This window comes from Grus americana, chromosome 2, assembly GCF_028858705.1.
Source record: "Grus americana isolate bGruAme1 chromosome 2, bGruAme1.mat, whole genome shotgun sequence".
Classification (NCBI taxonomy): Eukaryota; Metazoa; Chordata; class Aves; order Gruiformes; family Gruidae; genus Grus; species Grus americana.
In genome coordinates this window covers 107,121,574-107,140,608 of record NC_072853.1, presented here as the reverse complement: position 1 = coordinate 107,140,608, position 19,035 = coordinate 107,121,574, and the positions used below count along the sequence as shown (strand labels likewise).

At 42.8% G+C, this 19,035-nt stretch overlaps 1 protein-coding gene across 1 annotated transcript; it reads right to left on the bottom strand.

Annotated features, from left to right (window-relative positions):
- Nucleotides 1-804: 804 nt before the first annotated feature.
- IGFBP3 (insulin like growth factor binding protein 3) lies at nt 805-17,241 on the bottom strand. The gene is made up of 4 exons (XM_054814356.1): nt 16,192-17,241; nt 12,180-12,409; nt 9,412-9,531; nt 805-3,154 (listed from the first exon to the last, which is right to left on the bottom strand). The coding sequence occupies exons 1-4, from the start codon at nt 16,580-16,582 to the stop codon at nt 3,029-3,031; spliced, it is 867 nt and encodes a 288-aa protein (XP_054670331.1). The 5' UTR covers nt 16,583-17,241; the 3' UTR covers nt 805-3,028.
- Between the last annotated feature and the right edge of the window lie 1,794 nt (nt 17,242-19,035).

Here is a 19,035-nt window from a genome sequence, read left to right as displayed (position 1 = left end):
TTTCATACCAAGAACGGCAGCTGCCAGGAACATCAGATAGACAACAGGAAGTATCCAATACTACTGCAAGCAACTGTGCTTGTAAAAATATCTAAAAGGCAACTTCTGAACAAGGGGAAGCTTTAAATTACAGGTGAGAAATTTTTTTTGCTATTTTTAGACACAGTCTTTGTTTTAAAGACATCTGTTGGAAGCAAAATAACCAAACTGACTTGCACAACCATGCAATTCTTTTTTTTTCTCCTTATGGCTGTGTTTTCTCTGTTACGTATCAAAGACCATTACTACCACTAAAGGAGCTGAATGCAATTTCTTAAATAATTCATGTGACAGATTGCTTGCTTGAATCAGTTTGAGTTCCTTGAGATGTAATTTTTTTTTTTAATAAAGTTAAGGCTCTGCATAGATTAGAGAATTTAATATTACTTAAGGATCTTTACTAGCCAGCTTCTTCTATACTTATTTGATTTTAATGGTAGGGCAAAACATAAAAAGCTTAAAAACTTGACAAAATCAGAAATACTGCCACAGGCTGTTAAAACATTTCTTGCATACTGGCAAAATGTGGCTTGCAAGGCAGTTATCCACCTTTTTTTTGTGAGAAGCTGCTTTTCTTTTTCAGATGGCTCACAAGATAGCAATTAAAAAAAAAAAAGGAGGAAATACTAAGTCACTTTCAGTAATCCAACCCTTATTTTCATATCTATGATTAAGTGTGCACATATTGGTGTATATATAACTTTCTTCCCTCTGAAATTATTTGAAAGGAACTGGTTTACAACTTAAAAAAAAAAAAAAGCCCAGCATTTATTTTTTTTGCCAACAAATCTTTGCAGGCATTACATTTGCATTAGCAATAAAAATATTGCAATAAATCTTCACCTCACAAAGCTTTCTGTAACCATCTGTCAGGAAATCTGTATTAGCCTGGAGTAAGCATCACTTCATGTATACTTTTTTTCTTACTCTAAGGTTAAAAAATTTCAGTTTTAATGATGATGTGAACTCATTTAATTAGATAGAAATTAGAAAAATGTGCAGAATGCACACAGGGCTGTTCAGTGAATACATTTAATGCTAAGGCTTTAAATATCTAATTTACGGTGATTGTCTCGATCCTGGCAAACTGCATATCCAAACTTTTCCATGTCAGAGTTTCAAGACATTTGCCATTCCTGGCAGGAACAAAGGTGGTTGTAATTTGTGGGATGGGAGAGGTACGGGCTCCTCGGCTCCGCGGTCTCACCTCCATCAGCACAACCTCTGGCCCCATTGGCTGGAAACCCACTGCCCTCAGTCTCTATATAGAGTTCCCAACCCAACAGGAAATTACAGTGTTGATGGGGTCATTTTTCTACAGTGACATCAAACATTTATAGTGACAAATATAAGAATATATTATATATTTATATAAATATATAAAATATTTATATAAAATATATAAATAAATACATATACAAAATATGGCATTACTTTCCAGAGAGATGTTACATTTCACAGGCCACCTTTCCTTATCCAGATTTCATTGTGATACAGAATTTGTCATGAAGTTCAGTAAACAATCATCAGCCTCAAAAAAAAAAAAATTGCCAGTCTTCCTTATGCAAAAACATCATATACCAGAACAAAACCAAATCACTTCTCTTCCGATTAAAAGGGCATGTAACATCATGGCAGACAGTTGGTTTAAATATTTAAACCCAATGGTTCTTGTTCCATGCTTAGATGCAGGCAAATAATTTCTACCAAAGTCAAAGCAAGCAACAATTGTGTGCAGCGTAAATGAAGCGCATGGGTCTCAACACACAGGTCCACGATCCCCCCATCTTGTCAGCATTGTTTTAAACAGGAGTTCCTCATACAGAGTATGTGCTTTGGTAGAGTGTACCAAGACAACACAGAATAGATACAGCTTTTCAAAATAAATAAGCAAATTCAAAGGGTGGTACTGTAATGGCAATTTTTTGTTCATGAATATTGTATATTAGTGTGAGCAGGAAACGGAGGAAATGTAAGCTCTGTTGCACAAACTGAAGCAAAGGACAGACAGAAGAATGCTTTACCAAGAGCTTCAGTGCAACTGTTATCCTTTCCAGTGGCATAATTCAGTGATGGGTACATTACAAATACCAATAACATAAAATAATTTTAAAAAAATTAAAAATTATTATCTTGGTATTTGTAGTTACTTCAGATAACAAAACTTAGTATCTTCTGAAAACACTTCCTTCGCTCCACAAATTCATTTCTATTATCTAGAATAGGTCAGTGTGTATGCATATGGATCTATACATATTTGTAAATCATTCCATACCCTTACTTTCTCCTTGCATACAGAAGTATACACTAGAAGTATGGTGTAGTATTTGGTATTCACGTTACATTTAAATAAAGTTTATTAAAAAACAATTATATTAAATACAGACTAACAGAATATTCATAATATATTTTACAGAAAAAATAGCCATGTCTTTATTTTAGAAATACGTTTCTTTAAAAAGTTCTTTGAGATTTTTATAAAACTTTTTACCCGTGAAGATAAGTTTCCCGTCAGACCTGTAAAAAAAGCTTAACCTTTAAATCCTCATGGTTTTTTTGTTTTGCCTTTTCTTTTTTTTTTTTTTTTTGCTTTAATACTTTTACAAGCTTACAATCTATAAATTCTTTAAAATAAAAAACCAGTATCTTTCGGGATCAAATTGGTCACAGGCCGTTCTTTAAAAAGTCAGTGGAGACTCCCTGAATCCATTCTGAAGTGCCTTTTGTTTTTCTCTCTCTCTGGGTATCAATAGTGCAGGTTTACGTGGGAATTCAGAGCTCCCTACAAGTCCTATAGGAAGTCCCACGCGTGTCGGTGGAGGGGTGCAGCTGCAGCAGCATCCACAGAGGCTGCAACTCCCCATCGGCCACAAAGGCAGAGCTCGTTACTCCACGCACAACGCAGTCCACAGTGTTTGCCCAGCCCCTCCAAGGTCTCTGTGAGGTCCAGTGGCCACGCACAGATGCCAGAAGAGCTGGCACCCAGCCCTCATTTGCTTTCCAGGTTATAGCAGTGGACATCTCCTTTTCCCTTCCCATCGTACCCAGGAAGTGGCTGTCCATATTTATCCACGCACCAGCAGTAACCTCTCTTTCGGCCTTTGGATGGGCGACACTGAAACAGAATAAAAGACCCAGTTAGCATTATTTTTGCTTTCTCAGCTCTTAGTGTTACATAGCAGGGATTCCTGCTCATTTGATCGCTGCACTTCCATATCCTGGCCATATCCGACAGAATCAAACAGTGTATTTATTACCACTACAAAGTATTACAATAAAAGCTTGCCGCCTCTGCCCGTCAACCCCTTTGGGTCTAATTATAATAAAACTGCTCTAAGAAGTACCAGAAAACAGCCTTATTGCCCCCTTTGAATAGCAGGACTACTTGCACCAGTACGGGCTGATGACTGGGACCCATCTTTGGAAAAGAAAGTTAACAGATTTGTTCTACGCTAAAGCACAGGTCTGGCAAAGAGAGCCATTGCAGCAATAAACACCCTTGGCTTGCATCTGTTTGCTGGAGGAATTTCAACACTGTAGTTAACATTTATTAAGAGATACATAATCCTTCTGTAATGGAGTTAACACTTCAACAACTGTTAGGCGTACTAGAACTTTACATGTATATTTTCCTATAAATAAGGTTGCTTATATACCAGTCTGTAACCTATGTCAGCTTTAGAATTTGCCTGGTGGAATTTGCCAGCAATGCTGACCAACCTGAAACTACCACTAGAACGGCAATGACACTGAACTTCTTTAGAAATATGCAGTAAAAATGCATTATAAAGTCCAGTAAGTACTAAATAATGCTTTCCCCAAGGAACCAAGAATGTTAAAAAATGGACTAAAGGAGATGACTTGCTGCAGGTTGCATTCAGTATGCAGCCCTGGACACAGTTACATACTGTGAACCTCTGGTACCCTGCACTCAAAAGACACGTGTCTCCAGGACACAGATTATCTCACTAGGTTTGCCATGGTCAACCTCATTGCCAAGACAGCCTCCATGTCAGCTCAAGTTTTGAGATTTGGTGATACAGGATTTGCTGCAAATGCTAACAGAGGTCGCTGTTCAGTCAGGACAGACTTACAAAGGAGGCAATGACACAAATATACCTAGCTTTTCAAAGACTGAGGTTTCATCTGTTGCATCACCAACATGAAGGAAGATAGGCTAGACTGAAGCCACTTATGGCCCTCAGCACTGTCAGGGCTGTAATGCAAGCAGAGCAAATGCTGCCTTTGAGATCACACTCACAGCAATTCAAGTATTTCAGAGGTTCAGGCTGGTACAAGTCAGGTAAAGTTTGCCATTACCGCTCAACTGCTTGTTCTCCAGAGTCTAATAGGCATGTCCCCATCTCCCATGTGGATATGGCAGTGGCTCACAAAGCAAAGTGTCTTTTCCATGTGTAGGTACACAAGGAAACATCAAGCAAGTGTTGGGCTGCCCAAAGTGCCTGATCCTTTCCACATCTAGTTTAGGACCTCAGGCAAAAAGGTGGTATCTTGGGCAGAACTGTGAATATGGGTCACTCCTGGGACAGCCTGAACCAGCAGATTAGCCTCTGAGCTAAGCAATTTGTGGCAGCATGGAGCAGGGTAAACAGTCCTCCTCACTTGGAACTTGTTAAAGAGAGATGGGAGCAGATCACACATTAGACACAAATTTCGGAACAAGTTTCCATCTTGTTTATTTTATTTTAGAGTAAATGAGGTAATGCTAATTACCATAACTGCAAATTAATCTACCTTTGTGATATATTTTTGAGTAAGAAGCCCAATGCAGAAATAATGCAATGCCTTCTCTTGTCTGAATTTGCAGTCCTCCTGCATTAGCCCTATGCAAATGGATGGCAGCAGGATGACAAGATTGAGCTTAAAGTACATATCAGCTTACTTTAGGAGAGGGTGAAGAAGTTCAAACCTACTGAGAGAACAGCTACATTAATAATTTGCTAAACTATGTGGTTAGCTGCATTTGAGTTCTAGTTACCTGTTCAGCTGGTTTTCTGTACTAAATCTTTAAACATAAGTTTTACACCTGTATATTGTCTCAATAGCCTGACTAGGGCTTGTGCATACTCTCCAGGATTTCTGTGAACGGCTGCTCAAAGTCCACTGACGTCAATGGGAAATTTCCCTTCAATTTTGGTGGCAACTGGACTGGACTTTAGCTTAAGTGGTATTAACATTTACAGACTTAAATTCTTCATGCTCAAAACTCATAAATTCATAAACAACAGCCTTTGCACAATTTAAATTTTACAGAAAAGGAAACTGAGGCAGCAGTTCTTGAGTTGTTTTTCCCAAGAGCAGGCACAGATGGAGCCCAAATAGAGCACGGGGCTTCTGGCTGCCAGCCTGGTGCTCCAGTAATGAAACTACACTTCTGCTAATAATAGTAACACAGCCTCCCCTTTTAGAAGTACTATATGAAGCGTGTTACACAACTCTCGCTGATTCATAGGCTTGCATCACTCTCAAAACAAATGATCAATTAAAGTTATCTCACGCTGTTGGAGGTTTTGATTGCTTTTTACAGTTGCATAATCAATTTTTGGAATTAACTAAAAAATGAAGTTAGTCTGCAGGAACACCTTCCCTACTACTATTTTTTTTTTTTTTATTTCTTCTAGACAACCCATTTGGAAAATGAAATGCTTAGATCATTCCACAGCTGAAATAACGCTCTGTGAGCAAACAATTTACCTTTTCCAATCTGAGATTTTGTACTACCCGCTCAGCCATGGCATCAGTAGTAAAGCACTTTTGATTCAAAAGTGATGTTTTTATCTTGAAGCAGCTAGCATGCATTCCCTGCAGAAGTGGTGGACAGTTCATATGGAAAAAATATATATAAATATCCGCTCCTCTGAATTTTGTACTCCATTTCAAGACTCTGCGCAGCTCTTCTGTATGACTTCAGAAGTCCAAAAAGCTGGAAAGCTGCCCAAGCGGTGGAGCCAATAATTACTTTTGATAGAAACACCAGCTGCCAGCTTCCATGCCACCTGCCCCTCTCCCTTCCACAAAGAAGTGCCGCAGAGGCATTTGTGGGGCACAGCAAAACATATGGTATCCTATTGAATTCCTGGTCAGCCCAGAGGTCTCCGTGGAACTACAACTGTGGTCTCCTGGAACAGACTGCAGACAGCACTAACATATACCTCGGGCCGTTTTGGCTCCCGCCAAGCCCAGCTCTGTTTTCAGTGGAACAATGCCAGCTAACATTTAGGTGAGTATCTGGCTCCGGTATACAAATACGGGGCAATTACTAGAATTGCCCCATATAATAATTCTAATTTCATCAAAACCTTTTTTTCCATGCTTGAGGCAGAAATGTGCCTGTATCAACCTATTCCACGTAAATATACCTATATACCACAGTTGAATAGTACAACCTTACATGTGTGAATTATTAAGACAGAGAGTTCTAAATTTTAATAGGCCTGATTTAAACAAAGTTTATATATAAACACAAGGTGTGAAATATTTTTCATGTTATACCCTGACAGATAAATTTATGTTCTTAAAATTGTTTCACACATGCAAATTACTCCCTATGGTTGTTCCTCAAAAGTCAATTTCTAGATGTGCAGAAATGTCTTGAAAAATAACTGCTTTCAGCTTGACTGGAAGAGCAGGTGACGAGGGAGGTAGAATATACTAACATGTGAAGTGCCTCCTGAATGAGTTTTAATGGTTTCCAGAGTGGTCATAATTATGAGATTCCTACCATCACACACCTATCTACATTATCATCCTAAGGCAGTGCTTTTGGCAGCTGTTTCCAGAATTAAAAATACCTAGCTTGCACTCATTTTTGGACAGATTTACTGTCTATTTCCTAACCTATTATTCTGAATTTTGTTGTCACAACGGAATATAATTGAATTACAGATTGAATGCTGCTAATAATAGCAATGAAGGAAATTAATAAAATAGCCTAGCATTCTGTTAATGAGATTAGACACCTGCTTACAGTGCCTAAAATATTAGACCTACATGTTGAGGCTCCAAAAAGAAAACCAAACAAACACAATTGTTGCATTGCCTTGCAGACAGTGAATTCAGTCTGGACGAGACTCACTCACTTCTCAAACTGATGCTTTTTTCTAGGAGTTAATTCTACAAGGGCAAGTCAAATGCACTATTTTTGGTTTGTATTTTGTTTGTATGAGAAGCAGCCTGCCTCTGTAAGCCCTACCTGTGAAGGCCTGTTCCCAGGGTTGATTAAGGTTCATTTACAGCAGAAGCACTCCAACTGCATTTCATATAGAGTATTTACTCACATGTGAGTGGGCATCTCCTGCAAGATCCTGAGCTGTCTCAAACTACCACTGAAACTACTGGGACCTGTGTAAATTGGCATGGCACTTGACAAGGCTGGCCAGGTATGAAAGTGCCACTTCATCCTCTATGTTTGCTGTCCTGACAGGCTACTGCACAGAGCACAGGAACCTTTCCTAAAGCAGTTTGAAAGTGTCCAGGCAGCACAAACACTACACAGATGGCAGAAGCATGCCTTTGCTCCATACCAACACCTTATTCTCATAAACCAACTTCTAGGAACAAAGACTAGGTAAGGGTATTATCTGTCTTTCCTATTTTTTTCCTCTGTATTTCCTTTTTTTCCTCCCTCAGTAGCAGAACTATGACTGCTCTTTAAAGTACAGTCATCCTTTGAAGTAAGGCACCTTAATACGTGCTTACTGTGGATCTGATCTACTGCATACACATGCCAGAGACTGCGTGCAAACCACTACCTTTTTGCTGATGAAGCAAAAACCTCAGAGTCTGAAGACGGATGAAAGGAAGATCTACTGAACAAAGTAAATACCAATCTGCGGTCTTCTGTAATACCTAGAAAAGGAATAGGGCTACGGTACACTTGTGTGCCTTGAACACATTTAAATGATGTGTTGTTCTACAGCAGCTAAACAAATGCTTTTATGGCACAGGCACAAAACACAATCCTAACCTCGCTCCACATAGCAGTCCAACGTATTTTCTGAACAAACGCAGACCGAGATGTGAGCATTGCTCTCTGCTAGTTTACACACAGCGGGACATGAATGACACGGGCTTCTCAAAACTCCAGATGACAAAAAGAAACACTGTCCCTGCTTGGGAGTTGCCACCACCTGCTCGGGAAAAGCTGCAGACCGTAGACAAGCTCAGCAGCATGCATCGAAGGTCAAACAGCGCAGTCAATGCTGGGCTGATGGCAGAAGGGACGGTTGGAAACCTCACCCCTATTGCAAATGCCCCACCTGACACTGCCAGCTTGACACAGAGCTCCAGGGAATACCCGGAAGGGAAAGACTGTTTCTAAGAAAGCTGGAAGCCAAAAAATGGAGAGATACCATTCCTAAAATAAGGTTGCCTGGTTGGAGGTTGGCCTCTCACTTCCAACCAATGAACTGCATTAGCTAGTGACACAGAGTCAGCCACTCCTTTGGTTACCAGAGAGAGGCTGCCTCGTGTAAACCCAAATGGGAGAGACAAGACGGTCCACAAACAAAACCTGTCCTTACAGAGGGTTTGCCGTGACGAAAATCTTAAAGAAACTTCTGAATTCAGGAAATTTTTTAATTATACCAAGAAACACGTTTGGAGGCAGATCACTAACTCAATACTGGAATTAGATGGGATGTGGACACTAAGCAAAGAACCTGGCATGTCTTGCACTTCCCCAAGTTCCTGAATGAGCTTCGAGGGCAGCACTGAATGGGGAATGCTGCCGTAGTTCAGTCTGACACAACTAAAGCATAAATACCTGCAGTTTAGGTCTGCATTTGTCAAGAGAGGTCACAACCCCAGAACCAAAGAGGGCTGAGAAGCCATCCTTGCTGCAGAGTAACTACTAGATGTATCACTTTCATGATAACATGACCTGGATTTTGGAAGTGATCTGTGTAGCCCATAAAGGACAGATATATACCTTTCTCAAGTTGCTTTTTGTAATATGATCCAGTGCAGTTCTTCTAGGAACTCTGAAGCAGCTATTTACAATTCAAAGCATTGATCTATTGCAGTCATATGGTGACTGCAACATTTAGCTCTGTGGGTTATTACAGAGGCACTGCTTTTTTTAAACCAAAGGACATTAGTATCTAGGACACCAGCCAACCCATGTGTGATTAGGTATGAAGTTTCTCAAATGAATCTGTTGTCATGACCAACAGAAAATAAAAACACTGTCCCCACTTGACAAGGTTCAGCACTATCAGATCAGGTCCTAAAACTGGAAATGAACTAGTTCCTCTGTAAAATGATACATAGTGCTCCTTGCTGGCAAGATCCTTCAGCAAAGATGCAAAAAATGTAAAGTGCATTCATTGAAATGATCAAGACTGTACTTACTTGCTTTTTCTTGTAGAATCCTTTCTTGTCACAATTTGGAATATGAAAACCCCTGGGACTCAAGACATTCAGGATCTTTAGGTGGTTTAAAGTGTCTTCCATTTCTCTACGACAGGGACCCTGTTAACAAGCATGTTTTAGAAAACACAGATGAAACCTCATTCCCAAATGCTGTCTTCGACACAAGAGTTAAAGGGCAAGAAGCATAAACCCAAACAAATCCATTAAAAAAAGGGATGGCTGGATATGTCAAAAGGCAGATGATTCACAGATAAAATTCTGACTTTCTGCGTTATTCAGAATAAACTAATTTCTAAACACTGAAGGTCCTAAGCTATGCTGAGGCACAGACTGGCATTTCCAGTTGAAATCTCAGCCACATATACCTACGGGAAGGCTTAACCAGTATGTAAATCAATCACGTATAACATAACCAAGGTTTGGAAAAGCTGGTCTTGCACCAAGTGGGAAAAGAAGAAGGTAGGCAACTGGAAATACACCGCTTGGTAGATTTTCCCTAATGCGATTTCATTTTGATGATTCTGCTGTATTTGAAAGCTTAATTGAAATGGATTATTTGAAAACAAGTAGTTTGGCATAATGTACATGTATATAGAAAAATACTGCAACTTTGGCAACAACTCCCAATTTCAACTGGACCAAATGGATGCAGCCATGCAAAGGAATGGTTGCACACAACATTCTCATTAGACAAGCATCTCACTTTTTTCCGCACTTTCTCCATCTTTAAAAGGCTGACAACAATGTAGTGAGGATTAGCTCTAGGACAACAAACCAAAAAGAACTTCCAGAAGCACTTTTAAGAGCATATCTCAAATGCCAACTAATTATTTCTCACTGCAGCCCTTCAGGGTAGGGAGTAAAGTGTTACAAGCCCCACTTTGCAGTCAGAAAACCAGGAGCGGAGGAGTTCACGTTTTGCCAGAGGCCAAGAAGGCAGTGTCAGCAGTGGGATCGGGATTCAAGAGTCGCAGCCTACAAACTCTGTGCTTAGCTATACTCCGGTCTGGGCACATTACTGACTTGGTCCAACAGCCTGCTTACTCTGCAGAGACCTGAAAAAATTTCTTTGCATGGCTGCATGGGTTTAAAATGTTTAACTTGCTGTATCAACACAAAGTCTCATTTGGTGCAATTTTTAATTACTGGAGTAATGACATTTATATTTTCAAGTGGTAATATTAATAGTTTGCTCATGTAAAGTGCCTTTCATGTGAGTGTCTGAAAGCATAAAGACTCCATAGTTCTACTGGAGTTTAAAACTGATTTTTTTTGTTAGCAAAGACCTTCCTTGCTGCTTTCATATGTTTTCTTTCACTATCAATCTCAGAAGCTCTAAACATGTGCTTTAAATTGCTGCTCTTATTGGCATTCCTTAAAAAAATGAAACTGCTCAGACATGCTGACTGCAAATCACACACGTTCAAGATGTGGTCCCAAGTTAGGCCTACAAAAAGATCAACGGCTTTTATCTAATTATTATTTTGAAGCAGGCTTCCAAAGTCAGCAAGATCAATACCAAAAGCTAACATGCAGACACAGCTAGAAGGGCGTTTGCTGACAAAGGCACCTGTCCCCGATGGACTTATTTCTACTTCTTACAGACACCAGCAGCCTAAGTTGGCATGTCTTTGCTCATGGGGCCCAACTACCACGTAAGTGAAATGTTCATCCTAGTCAAGACCAGACCCTATTTTCTCAGAGCTACCAAAGCTTTTTTTTTTTTTTTACTGTAGGCAGTTTACTTCATATTTTTGGGAGGAGGACACCTTAGAAAGGAGATACTGTAATGTTTTTACTAGACAGCTGGACATCAGTGACAAACTAAACACTTCACCACCCTTGCTGTGTTAACTTGGAGACCACACTCTCTTCAGATACAACTTTCCACCTCATACAGGTTTCAAAACCTTCTTTTGCAGATGGGAAGCCACATCTGGTTTCACGACGACTGTTTAGATTAAACACCAAAGTATATCCAGACATAGTTTTTTAGGCCGTCTGGCACAGGCATAAGGATAACCACTTGGGTTATCCAGGATGTCCAGGAACAGGAATTACTCTCCCCTCAGAATCACCACCCTCCGGCTGCCCTGCAAATCCACTGGGCAACAGTCAGTAGGAGGCAATGGCAGCTTGTATGCCCGTGAGCCTTTGCATTTAGGCAGTGGCACCAAACAATGACTGCAAGTGGAGGCGGTGTTCAGCACATCATACAAACAATGACTAATCAGTCCAGATACTAGTCCTTCAACCCAGCCTAAGTTTATCTCCCCTGATTTGCGCTTTGGAGTGTGAACACATTGCCACTACACTGAATGTGAAACATCTTTTTTCCATTATTGCAACCCAATAGTGCTGTTTGCAACCAAATTTAATGATGACACTATTAAACCTGTCCCAAGTCCAGCCACACAAATGTGTGATAATTACAGGCAGAATAAGAACTTTCAATCTCTAAGAAATTACTTAATGAAAATCATACTTGTATCAACGTAAACATCATTGCGTTAGACCTCCGTGTTTTCTGAACCTGATCTCCTCAGTTTGCTGATTGTCTGCATTTGCAGAATCAATAGTTTTACCGGTTAAACAGCCAGAATGCCCTAAATGGCTACAACAATTACCACCATTCAGTTATTTAGTTTATGTATTTATCTTGTCTTACGCACAGCACACGTATACATACACACACATGCGCACAGTCACATGCTGGGAAATGTCTTTCCATTTACAGAAGTACTTACGTATTCAGTCTCTTGTTTGGATTCAGAAGAGAAATTCAGTGTATCTGTACTCTGTGAATCATATTCCACTTTATAGCGCTGCGTATTTTTGGCTTGCACTTTCCTGATGATATCTATTTTGGTGTGTGGTGGATGCGATTTGGAATCTGGCACCCTGTGAGAGTTTGGGATGGCCTGATTTTCTATGCTGCTGGTGCTCCGGTCGTCTTCTTCTGAATCACTGGAATTTCCTTTGAGAAGAACAAATGCAGTGAAGAAACAATGTTAATCAACTGGCAGCTGCGTCTGGAAGGGCAACAAGCCACTAGATCAGTCTACGTGCTTAATTTTCCTTTACAAAATAGCAACGTACAAAAAAAGATGAGCAACTTAGCATTCCGCATGCATCAGCACCTTTGTTGCCAAGAGATGACTTTTGTAACTGAAGCATCCCCTTGCTCCCGGCAGCCTTGCAAGGTACCCCACTGCACCGCCCGCGCTGGCAGCCCAACACCTGAAAACTAGCTACCTCCACTTCGCTGCAAGCCACCACCGCCCCGGTTTCTCGCCCCTCGGTGTCCGCTGCAGTTCCGCCCGCCGGCAGGAGGGGGCGGGTCTGCGCCGCCGGCGGAGCGGCCGCCGATGGAGCGGGAGCCCGCAGCAGCCCCACCGGCGCCGGGGGCGCGGAGCCTTCCCCTCCACCACTGCTGACCCACGGCTGATTTAATCAACTTCAGTTAAACGCGGCTGGCTTGGGTAACTTATGGGCTGTAGTGTGACTCTCTTGTCTTCCCCGGGAAGGTAATATTTTCTTTTTCCTTTTAAGGAGGCGTTAATACAATAAATTCTACCACGTTGAGTTTCATGGTTCTAGTCAGCTATTTTTAACACTTTAGTTTTCTTGATTTTATTCAACATACAGAACAGGAAAGAAAAAAAATAGCATGTTTTCACTTTTCTGCTATTAAAATCAGAAACGTTTCTAAGTGTACAAAATCCATTTTAAAGGTAATGGACAAAAAAAAAAAAACCATTCATTCTGTAACGGTGTCAAAGGACAAACATCTGCTTTCATTACGAGCTTCAAAAATATTTTCTCTTTAAACTACCATCCACAAAAATACAGGAGAAGCATATTTTTCCAAAATACTGCATAAGCCTAGTGTTCCTGTACCTTCTGAGGTATTTGTCTACACTGCATTTCTCCTGCTTAGGAGACTCCTGCAGTGTAACTGTAACTGGCTCCATTTCCTCCAGGGAATGTTTCAAGTTTAGATATTTCTACCAGCTAAGTAGCTAAGTCCCACTAGTTGCTGCCTTGGCTGCTGGCCACTTTTTTTTGTGTGTGTATGTAGGAAATCATATTGGGAGTGCACAAGGATAACTGATGTGCAAGGAACATCCTGGAAATCTATATTAAAATTTTACTTGATGGCTCACTGAAAAACTACAAAAGCCAAGAAATTCAGTGCTAAACCTGAAAGCCCACGTTCACGTAGCCCATTGACTCACACAGGCAGTACAGTGCCACTGCCAACACACAGGAACAGGGGAGGAACATGAGGAAGAGGAGGAGGGATCTAAGTTAACATCTCGGTACTAGTGGTTTTAGTGTAGCCACTGCTGGCAATGGACATAATTGACCAGGAAAATCCAGCTCCCAGTGCAAATGGATTAAGGAAGCTTATGTCTTAAATCTAAATTTCCTGGCTTTTGTGGGTTTAACTCAGACTCTCAGTGGTATTTGAACACATTTTTGGTGGTTTAATGTCCTGTTTTTAAACAGTGGTATTTTTTTCCACATTCTCAATGAAGTTTGCAAGAAATAACACAATAAAATGTTATAAACCTGAATCTCCTAAATATAAATACTATGTCTACTAGGTTTTCTGCAATCAGTCCAGTTCATTAGTTTGCTTCCTCTACCAAAATATAAGTAGAAAATACTCTTAATGTGCATTAAACAATTACCAGGCTGGTCATTTCAATAGCACTTCTTACATTTCAATTCGGAATGGATGTAATGTTACATTTTAAAACATAAGGCATATTTGATTAACTCAAAAACTTGGTGCCATGTTAGCTTTACACCCTTGTAACAGAAACAAAATTGCTATGAGAGTTACTTGATCTCTTTTAAAAAAACAGATTAGAAGGATTGCACATGCACACTGCTACTTAGGACTTTAGTGCCCCAATAAACTGAACTGTAAACTCAGTGGCCTATTAGAGTTGCTGTTAAGAAGATACTGTAATATACACCAGTCCGTACAGATTTCTAGCAATTTCTGTAAACTAGAAATGACCAAAAGCGTAGCACGTGATGCAGGACCTAGCTGTGCATAAGGGAGATGATGTGATCCTGCTCGTGGAAGGTGTGTACCAGGGAGTGTTGGATTTCGAGCTGAAAGCAGAATGGTTCCTGTGAGGAAGTGGGTACTATGCGTCACACAGATTCAGCATACTTCTTCCTTCTTGCACCCCAGGTCTGCAACCTTCACTCCTTGAACGTGAACTGTAAGGGTCCTACTTTGCACTTTTTAAGGAATTAAAGGTCCTACTGATTTCAAAATCAGAGTTCTCTCTCAGCCAAGAATGCAGAAACAGGAACTCATTATTTTGACTATTTAGGCTAAAAATTGAAAGATTTTCAGCAAAATGCAGCTCTGTCTTCCCCTTTCTCCTTCTCTAACAGTCACTGTTAAAAGCACTACCCCTCCATTAAACAGCACAAACTCTCAAATACGGAGGAGACGCCCCTTGTTTCCAATTCATGTGAAGGATGAATATTCAGAGCCAAGTTCATGTGATAAAGGAAGCTGCTCCATGTTCCAGTGAGATTTAAAACTTCAGTGAGTACCTCTGAACTCTGATTCAAATTGCCACAGCTTGGGAGCAGCACATAAATAAGTATAATAAGGCATCTCCTACTCTCATAGCAGCCAGTGAACTGGAGCACTGGTGCCACTTCCTCAGCTAAGGAAAGGCCAGCCAAAGAGTCCCTGCAACCTAGCAGAAAAAATCCTGGCTTTTTAAAAATGCAAACAGTGGATAGCCTTTTGACACACATTTCTATTAAACAACTGTTAACATACTTCCTGTTGGTTAGCAAACAGTTTAATTAAATGTTTGCACAGAGGGACTGTGCTTTCTTGATCTGAATCCCAAGTTTCCCTGTCTTGAGTTTCCAAATGTGCATGCTAACAGAACTTTTTCCAATCATCCCTTCCTCTTCAAACAAAACCAAACCTGCTCTGTGAATGTCTCATTTACAAGACATGTAAAAGGATGTAAGAGGAAAGCTTCGTTTGACCAAAGATTTATTTGCAGTGCAGGCAAAAAAACAACGTCCTCTTAAATACCGCTGTGCAAATGCTTTGTTCCGAATAACCACCTTCCCGGCCCAGGGGAATATTTAAGTTCTTTTTTTTTTTTCTTTCTCTCTCTGTGCTCAGCCACGCTATAGCGCAGGAGTTAGCCCACACTCTCCAGTTTTCTCGCACTCTCTTTCCAGGAACACTGGGGACAAATCGCGAGGATTTCACTCTCTCTCCATCCAGGCTCTGCAGCCTGGCAGCCGCACGCACCCGCAGGAGCAACATGGAATTCCCCCCCCCCCCCCCCTTCTTTTTAAAAAAAGGAGCAACTCTGGCTCTTTTGCGAGGAGCTACTTCTTAGCATCAGCGTTGAGGAAAACTAATATATACATAAATAAGGTATAAGAGGTAAATTTTCCTTTCCTGCGGCAGAGGCACCCCTCCTTCAAAACGATCTCGGCCTGGGCTACGTGGCTGCCCGAGGAGCCCCCCGCGGACCGGCAGCCGGCCGGCAGCGCCGGGCAGCGAGCGAAAGGCCTTTCCAGAGGACCTGCCCGCGCCTCCCCCTCTCCTGCTGCGAGCAACTTACTTTTTAACTTTATTTAAAAAAAACCCAACCAACCAACGGCAAAGAAGCAGCGAACAAGAAAAGAGGGGTGCATGCACGCGATCTCTTTACGCTTCTTCGCCCCCGCCCCGAGGCGCAGCCCCCTTACCTGCAGCGTGCGGTCCCGGCAGGAGAAAGGTCCGCAGCTTGCCGCCCGCCGTGGCGTTGGTGCAGAGCCCGCGGCCCTCCAGCAGCGCCTGCAGCGGCCGCGCCTCCTCCCGCCTCGGCTGGCAGCTGAGGCCGGCGCCGCAGCGCTCGGTGTAGATGCCGCAGGGCTGCCCCTGGCGCAGGGCACAGGTGAGGCAGCAGCCGCAGCCCGGCTCCCGCACCCGCTCGGCGCAGTCGGGCTGCAGGGGCTTGCACTGCTGCAGCGCCCGGGCGTCGCAAGGCTCGCAGCGGACCACCGGCCCCGCCAGCGCCGCGGCCGCCGCCGCCCGCCGGACCAGCAGCGCCAGCGCCGCCGCCGCCACTGCCCACAGCACGCCGGGCCGCGGCACCATGGCAACCGGCGGAGGGGGGCCGCCGGGAGGCGCCCCCGCGCACCCCCGGCCGGGGAGCGGGACGGGCAGAGCCCCGCGCGGGCACGGACACGCCGCTGCTCGCCCTCGGGAGCGCGGCCGCCGCGGGCGGAGGGGAGCGGAGCGGAGCAACGCGCACAGCCCGCGCTGCCTCCGAGGGGCTGCGGGGAGAGGAGCCGCCAGCCGCTCGTACCCCTACCAGCGCGGGGAGGCAGGAGAGCTGCGCTGCCGGCACACGCACGCCGACCCTCTCTTCAGCCGCCTGCCCTTAATCACGTAAAGGTAATAAGAGCTCGCTAGCAACAAAGGCAACTTTTTTCTTCTTTCCCCCCCCTCCTCCCTGCAGAGCGCCTGAATCACTTGGCTCGACACTAACTTTTTTTTTTTTTGCCACACACAACACTCTGGAAAAAATTATAAAATAAAACGCCTTCTAAAAATAATAATAATAAAAAATTAAAAATATTTAAAAAGCCAAACCCAGACAGTCCAAAAACGCTTCAGAAAAGAAAGAAGGAGAAAGAGCGGAGGTGAGGGAAGAAAAAAAAAAAGAGGGAAAAAAATAAATTAAGAAAGCAAGGTTCCCTTCTTTTTATTCTCTTTGCCGCCTGCCATACGCCTCCCTTCCCCGCCACTCTGCGCCCATCTGTCCCCTCGTGCCGCCCGGCCCGCCCTATATAGCGCCGCGGCCGCGGGCCCGCCCCGCGCCATGAATAACGAGCGGCGCGGCGCGGTGGGGAGCGGCGGCTCTCGCCAAATCCAGGTTTCGGTCACGGAGGGCTGGGAGGGCGGTGCGCGGGGGGGGGGGGGGCGGAGGAGGGCGCGGCGGTGCCGGGGGTTTATGGGCACTTCTTAGAAATCAGCTGTAAGGGGCTTTGAGGAGAGGGGCACGTCGTGTGCCTTTTGTTTCAAGAAAAAGTGGTGTGTGCGTGTGTCTGCGTTCGTTTCCTTGGCACCGGCAGAGGAGACACGAGCAAAGCTCGCGCAGAGTGCCCTTTTTTGGACTCCTGTCTACAATCCTGTCTGCTTTGGGGCTGACTGAGAGCCCCGGCCATCGAGGAGGCGTGCCTTTGCTCACGCGCACACACGAACGCACGCAGGTTCAGGGCATACCTTGGGACCGGCTTACAGCTCACATGAGAACTGCGTTTCCTAGGATGATGAGGGGAAATGTATATGCGCACACGCACACACACGCTTTTGCACAGATACTGCTCTCTGGCACAGGACTCGGTCCATGTGGTGCCCCCGCCTCGTGGATCTACCTCCCTTAACTATCATTTTAAAGTGTTTTCTGAACTCCTAAAACATTTTCCTCCATCCGTAAAAAATAGTTTCCATTGCAACATCCTTGCGTACCTAGAAAAAAGCAAACACAAACAACCCCAAAAAACCCTAACAGCAAAGCCTGACGTCGATTTTGTGCAATGCATGTGTTTGCGTTCTGTTTGTAGCCACTGCAAATTCCACCCCTGTTCTGCTTGGCTTATTTGACTCCCCCTGTTAACTTGGCTTAATTTTGATGGAAAAAATCTGAATTGGCAATGCCAAAATTTGTGACCATCATTTCTGAAGATCTGCGAGCTGATGCGGAAGCGGATGGTGAGGTGTATACGTAGAGAGAGAGAGATATATATATGATGTTTCAGCCATAGGAGCCTGCTCCTCATGCAAAATAAAACTAATAATGCTCTCAGATACTGGCTTATACAAATATATTCTGCCACAGGAATGATAAGAGGCAGACGACGGCTTCATCATTAACAGTGAAGCTCACCTTCCAGTAATTCATCAGCTTTTCATGTGTCCAAATTCAAGTGGAAGAGTGGAGTATGTACATTATTGTTCAAGGTACTGGCCCTGATATTGCAAATCTCAAAGACTGCACTTTATACAAATCAGATCTTTTTAGATAATTGGAATCAGCTATTCAGTTTGTTTTCTCTGTTCTTTATTCAGTAATGATACCTTTCTGATACCATCTTGAAAGGAACCATACATTACAGGATAAAAAGTACCTGACTTAATGTGTGAAGAATATGGTGTAGGAGTAGGTAGAAACTTTTCCTCCGGAAATTAAATTAAAGATGTGTTGGAAGAGAAATCCATCTTGCTTAATGCCCCAGTTGGTGACTGCACCCAGGCTTTTCAGCCTTCTTTTGTCCTCTTGCTCATTTTGTTAATTGACCAAAAGAGGTCGCAGGTTGTCCAGGATTGAATTAGAGGCTCAATAAATCTGTGTGAGCCCATCTACAAAGGGGGAATTGATCAAACACAATATACTGCATGTTTGGTTTTGGGGCTTTTTTTTTTTTTAGTCTGTTGCAGAAAAGCTTGATGTTACCTTTTTATTTTACTTTGGTTTTAATAACTGTTTATAGGCGATGAAGTCTGAAAATCTTTGGGATTGTTTGGCAGCATGTATCAGGAGAACT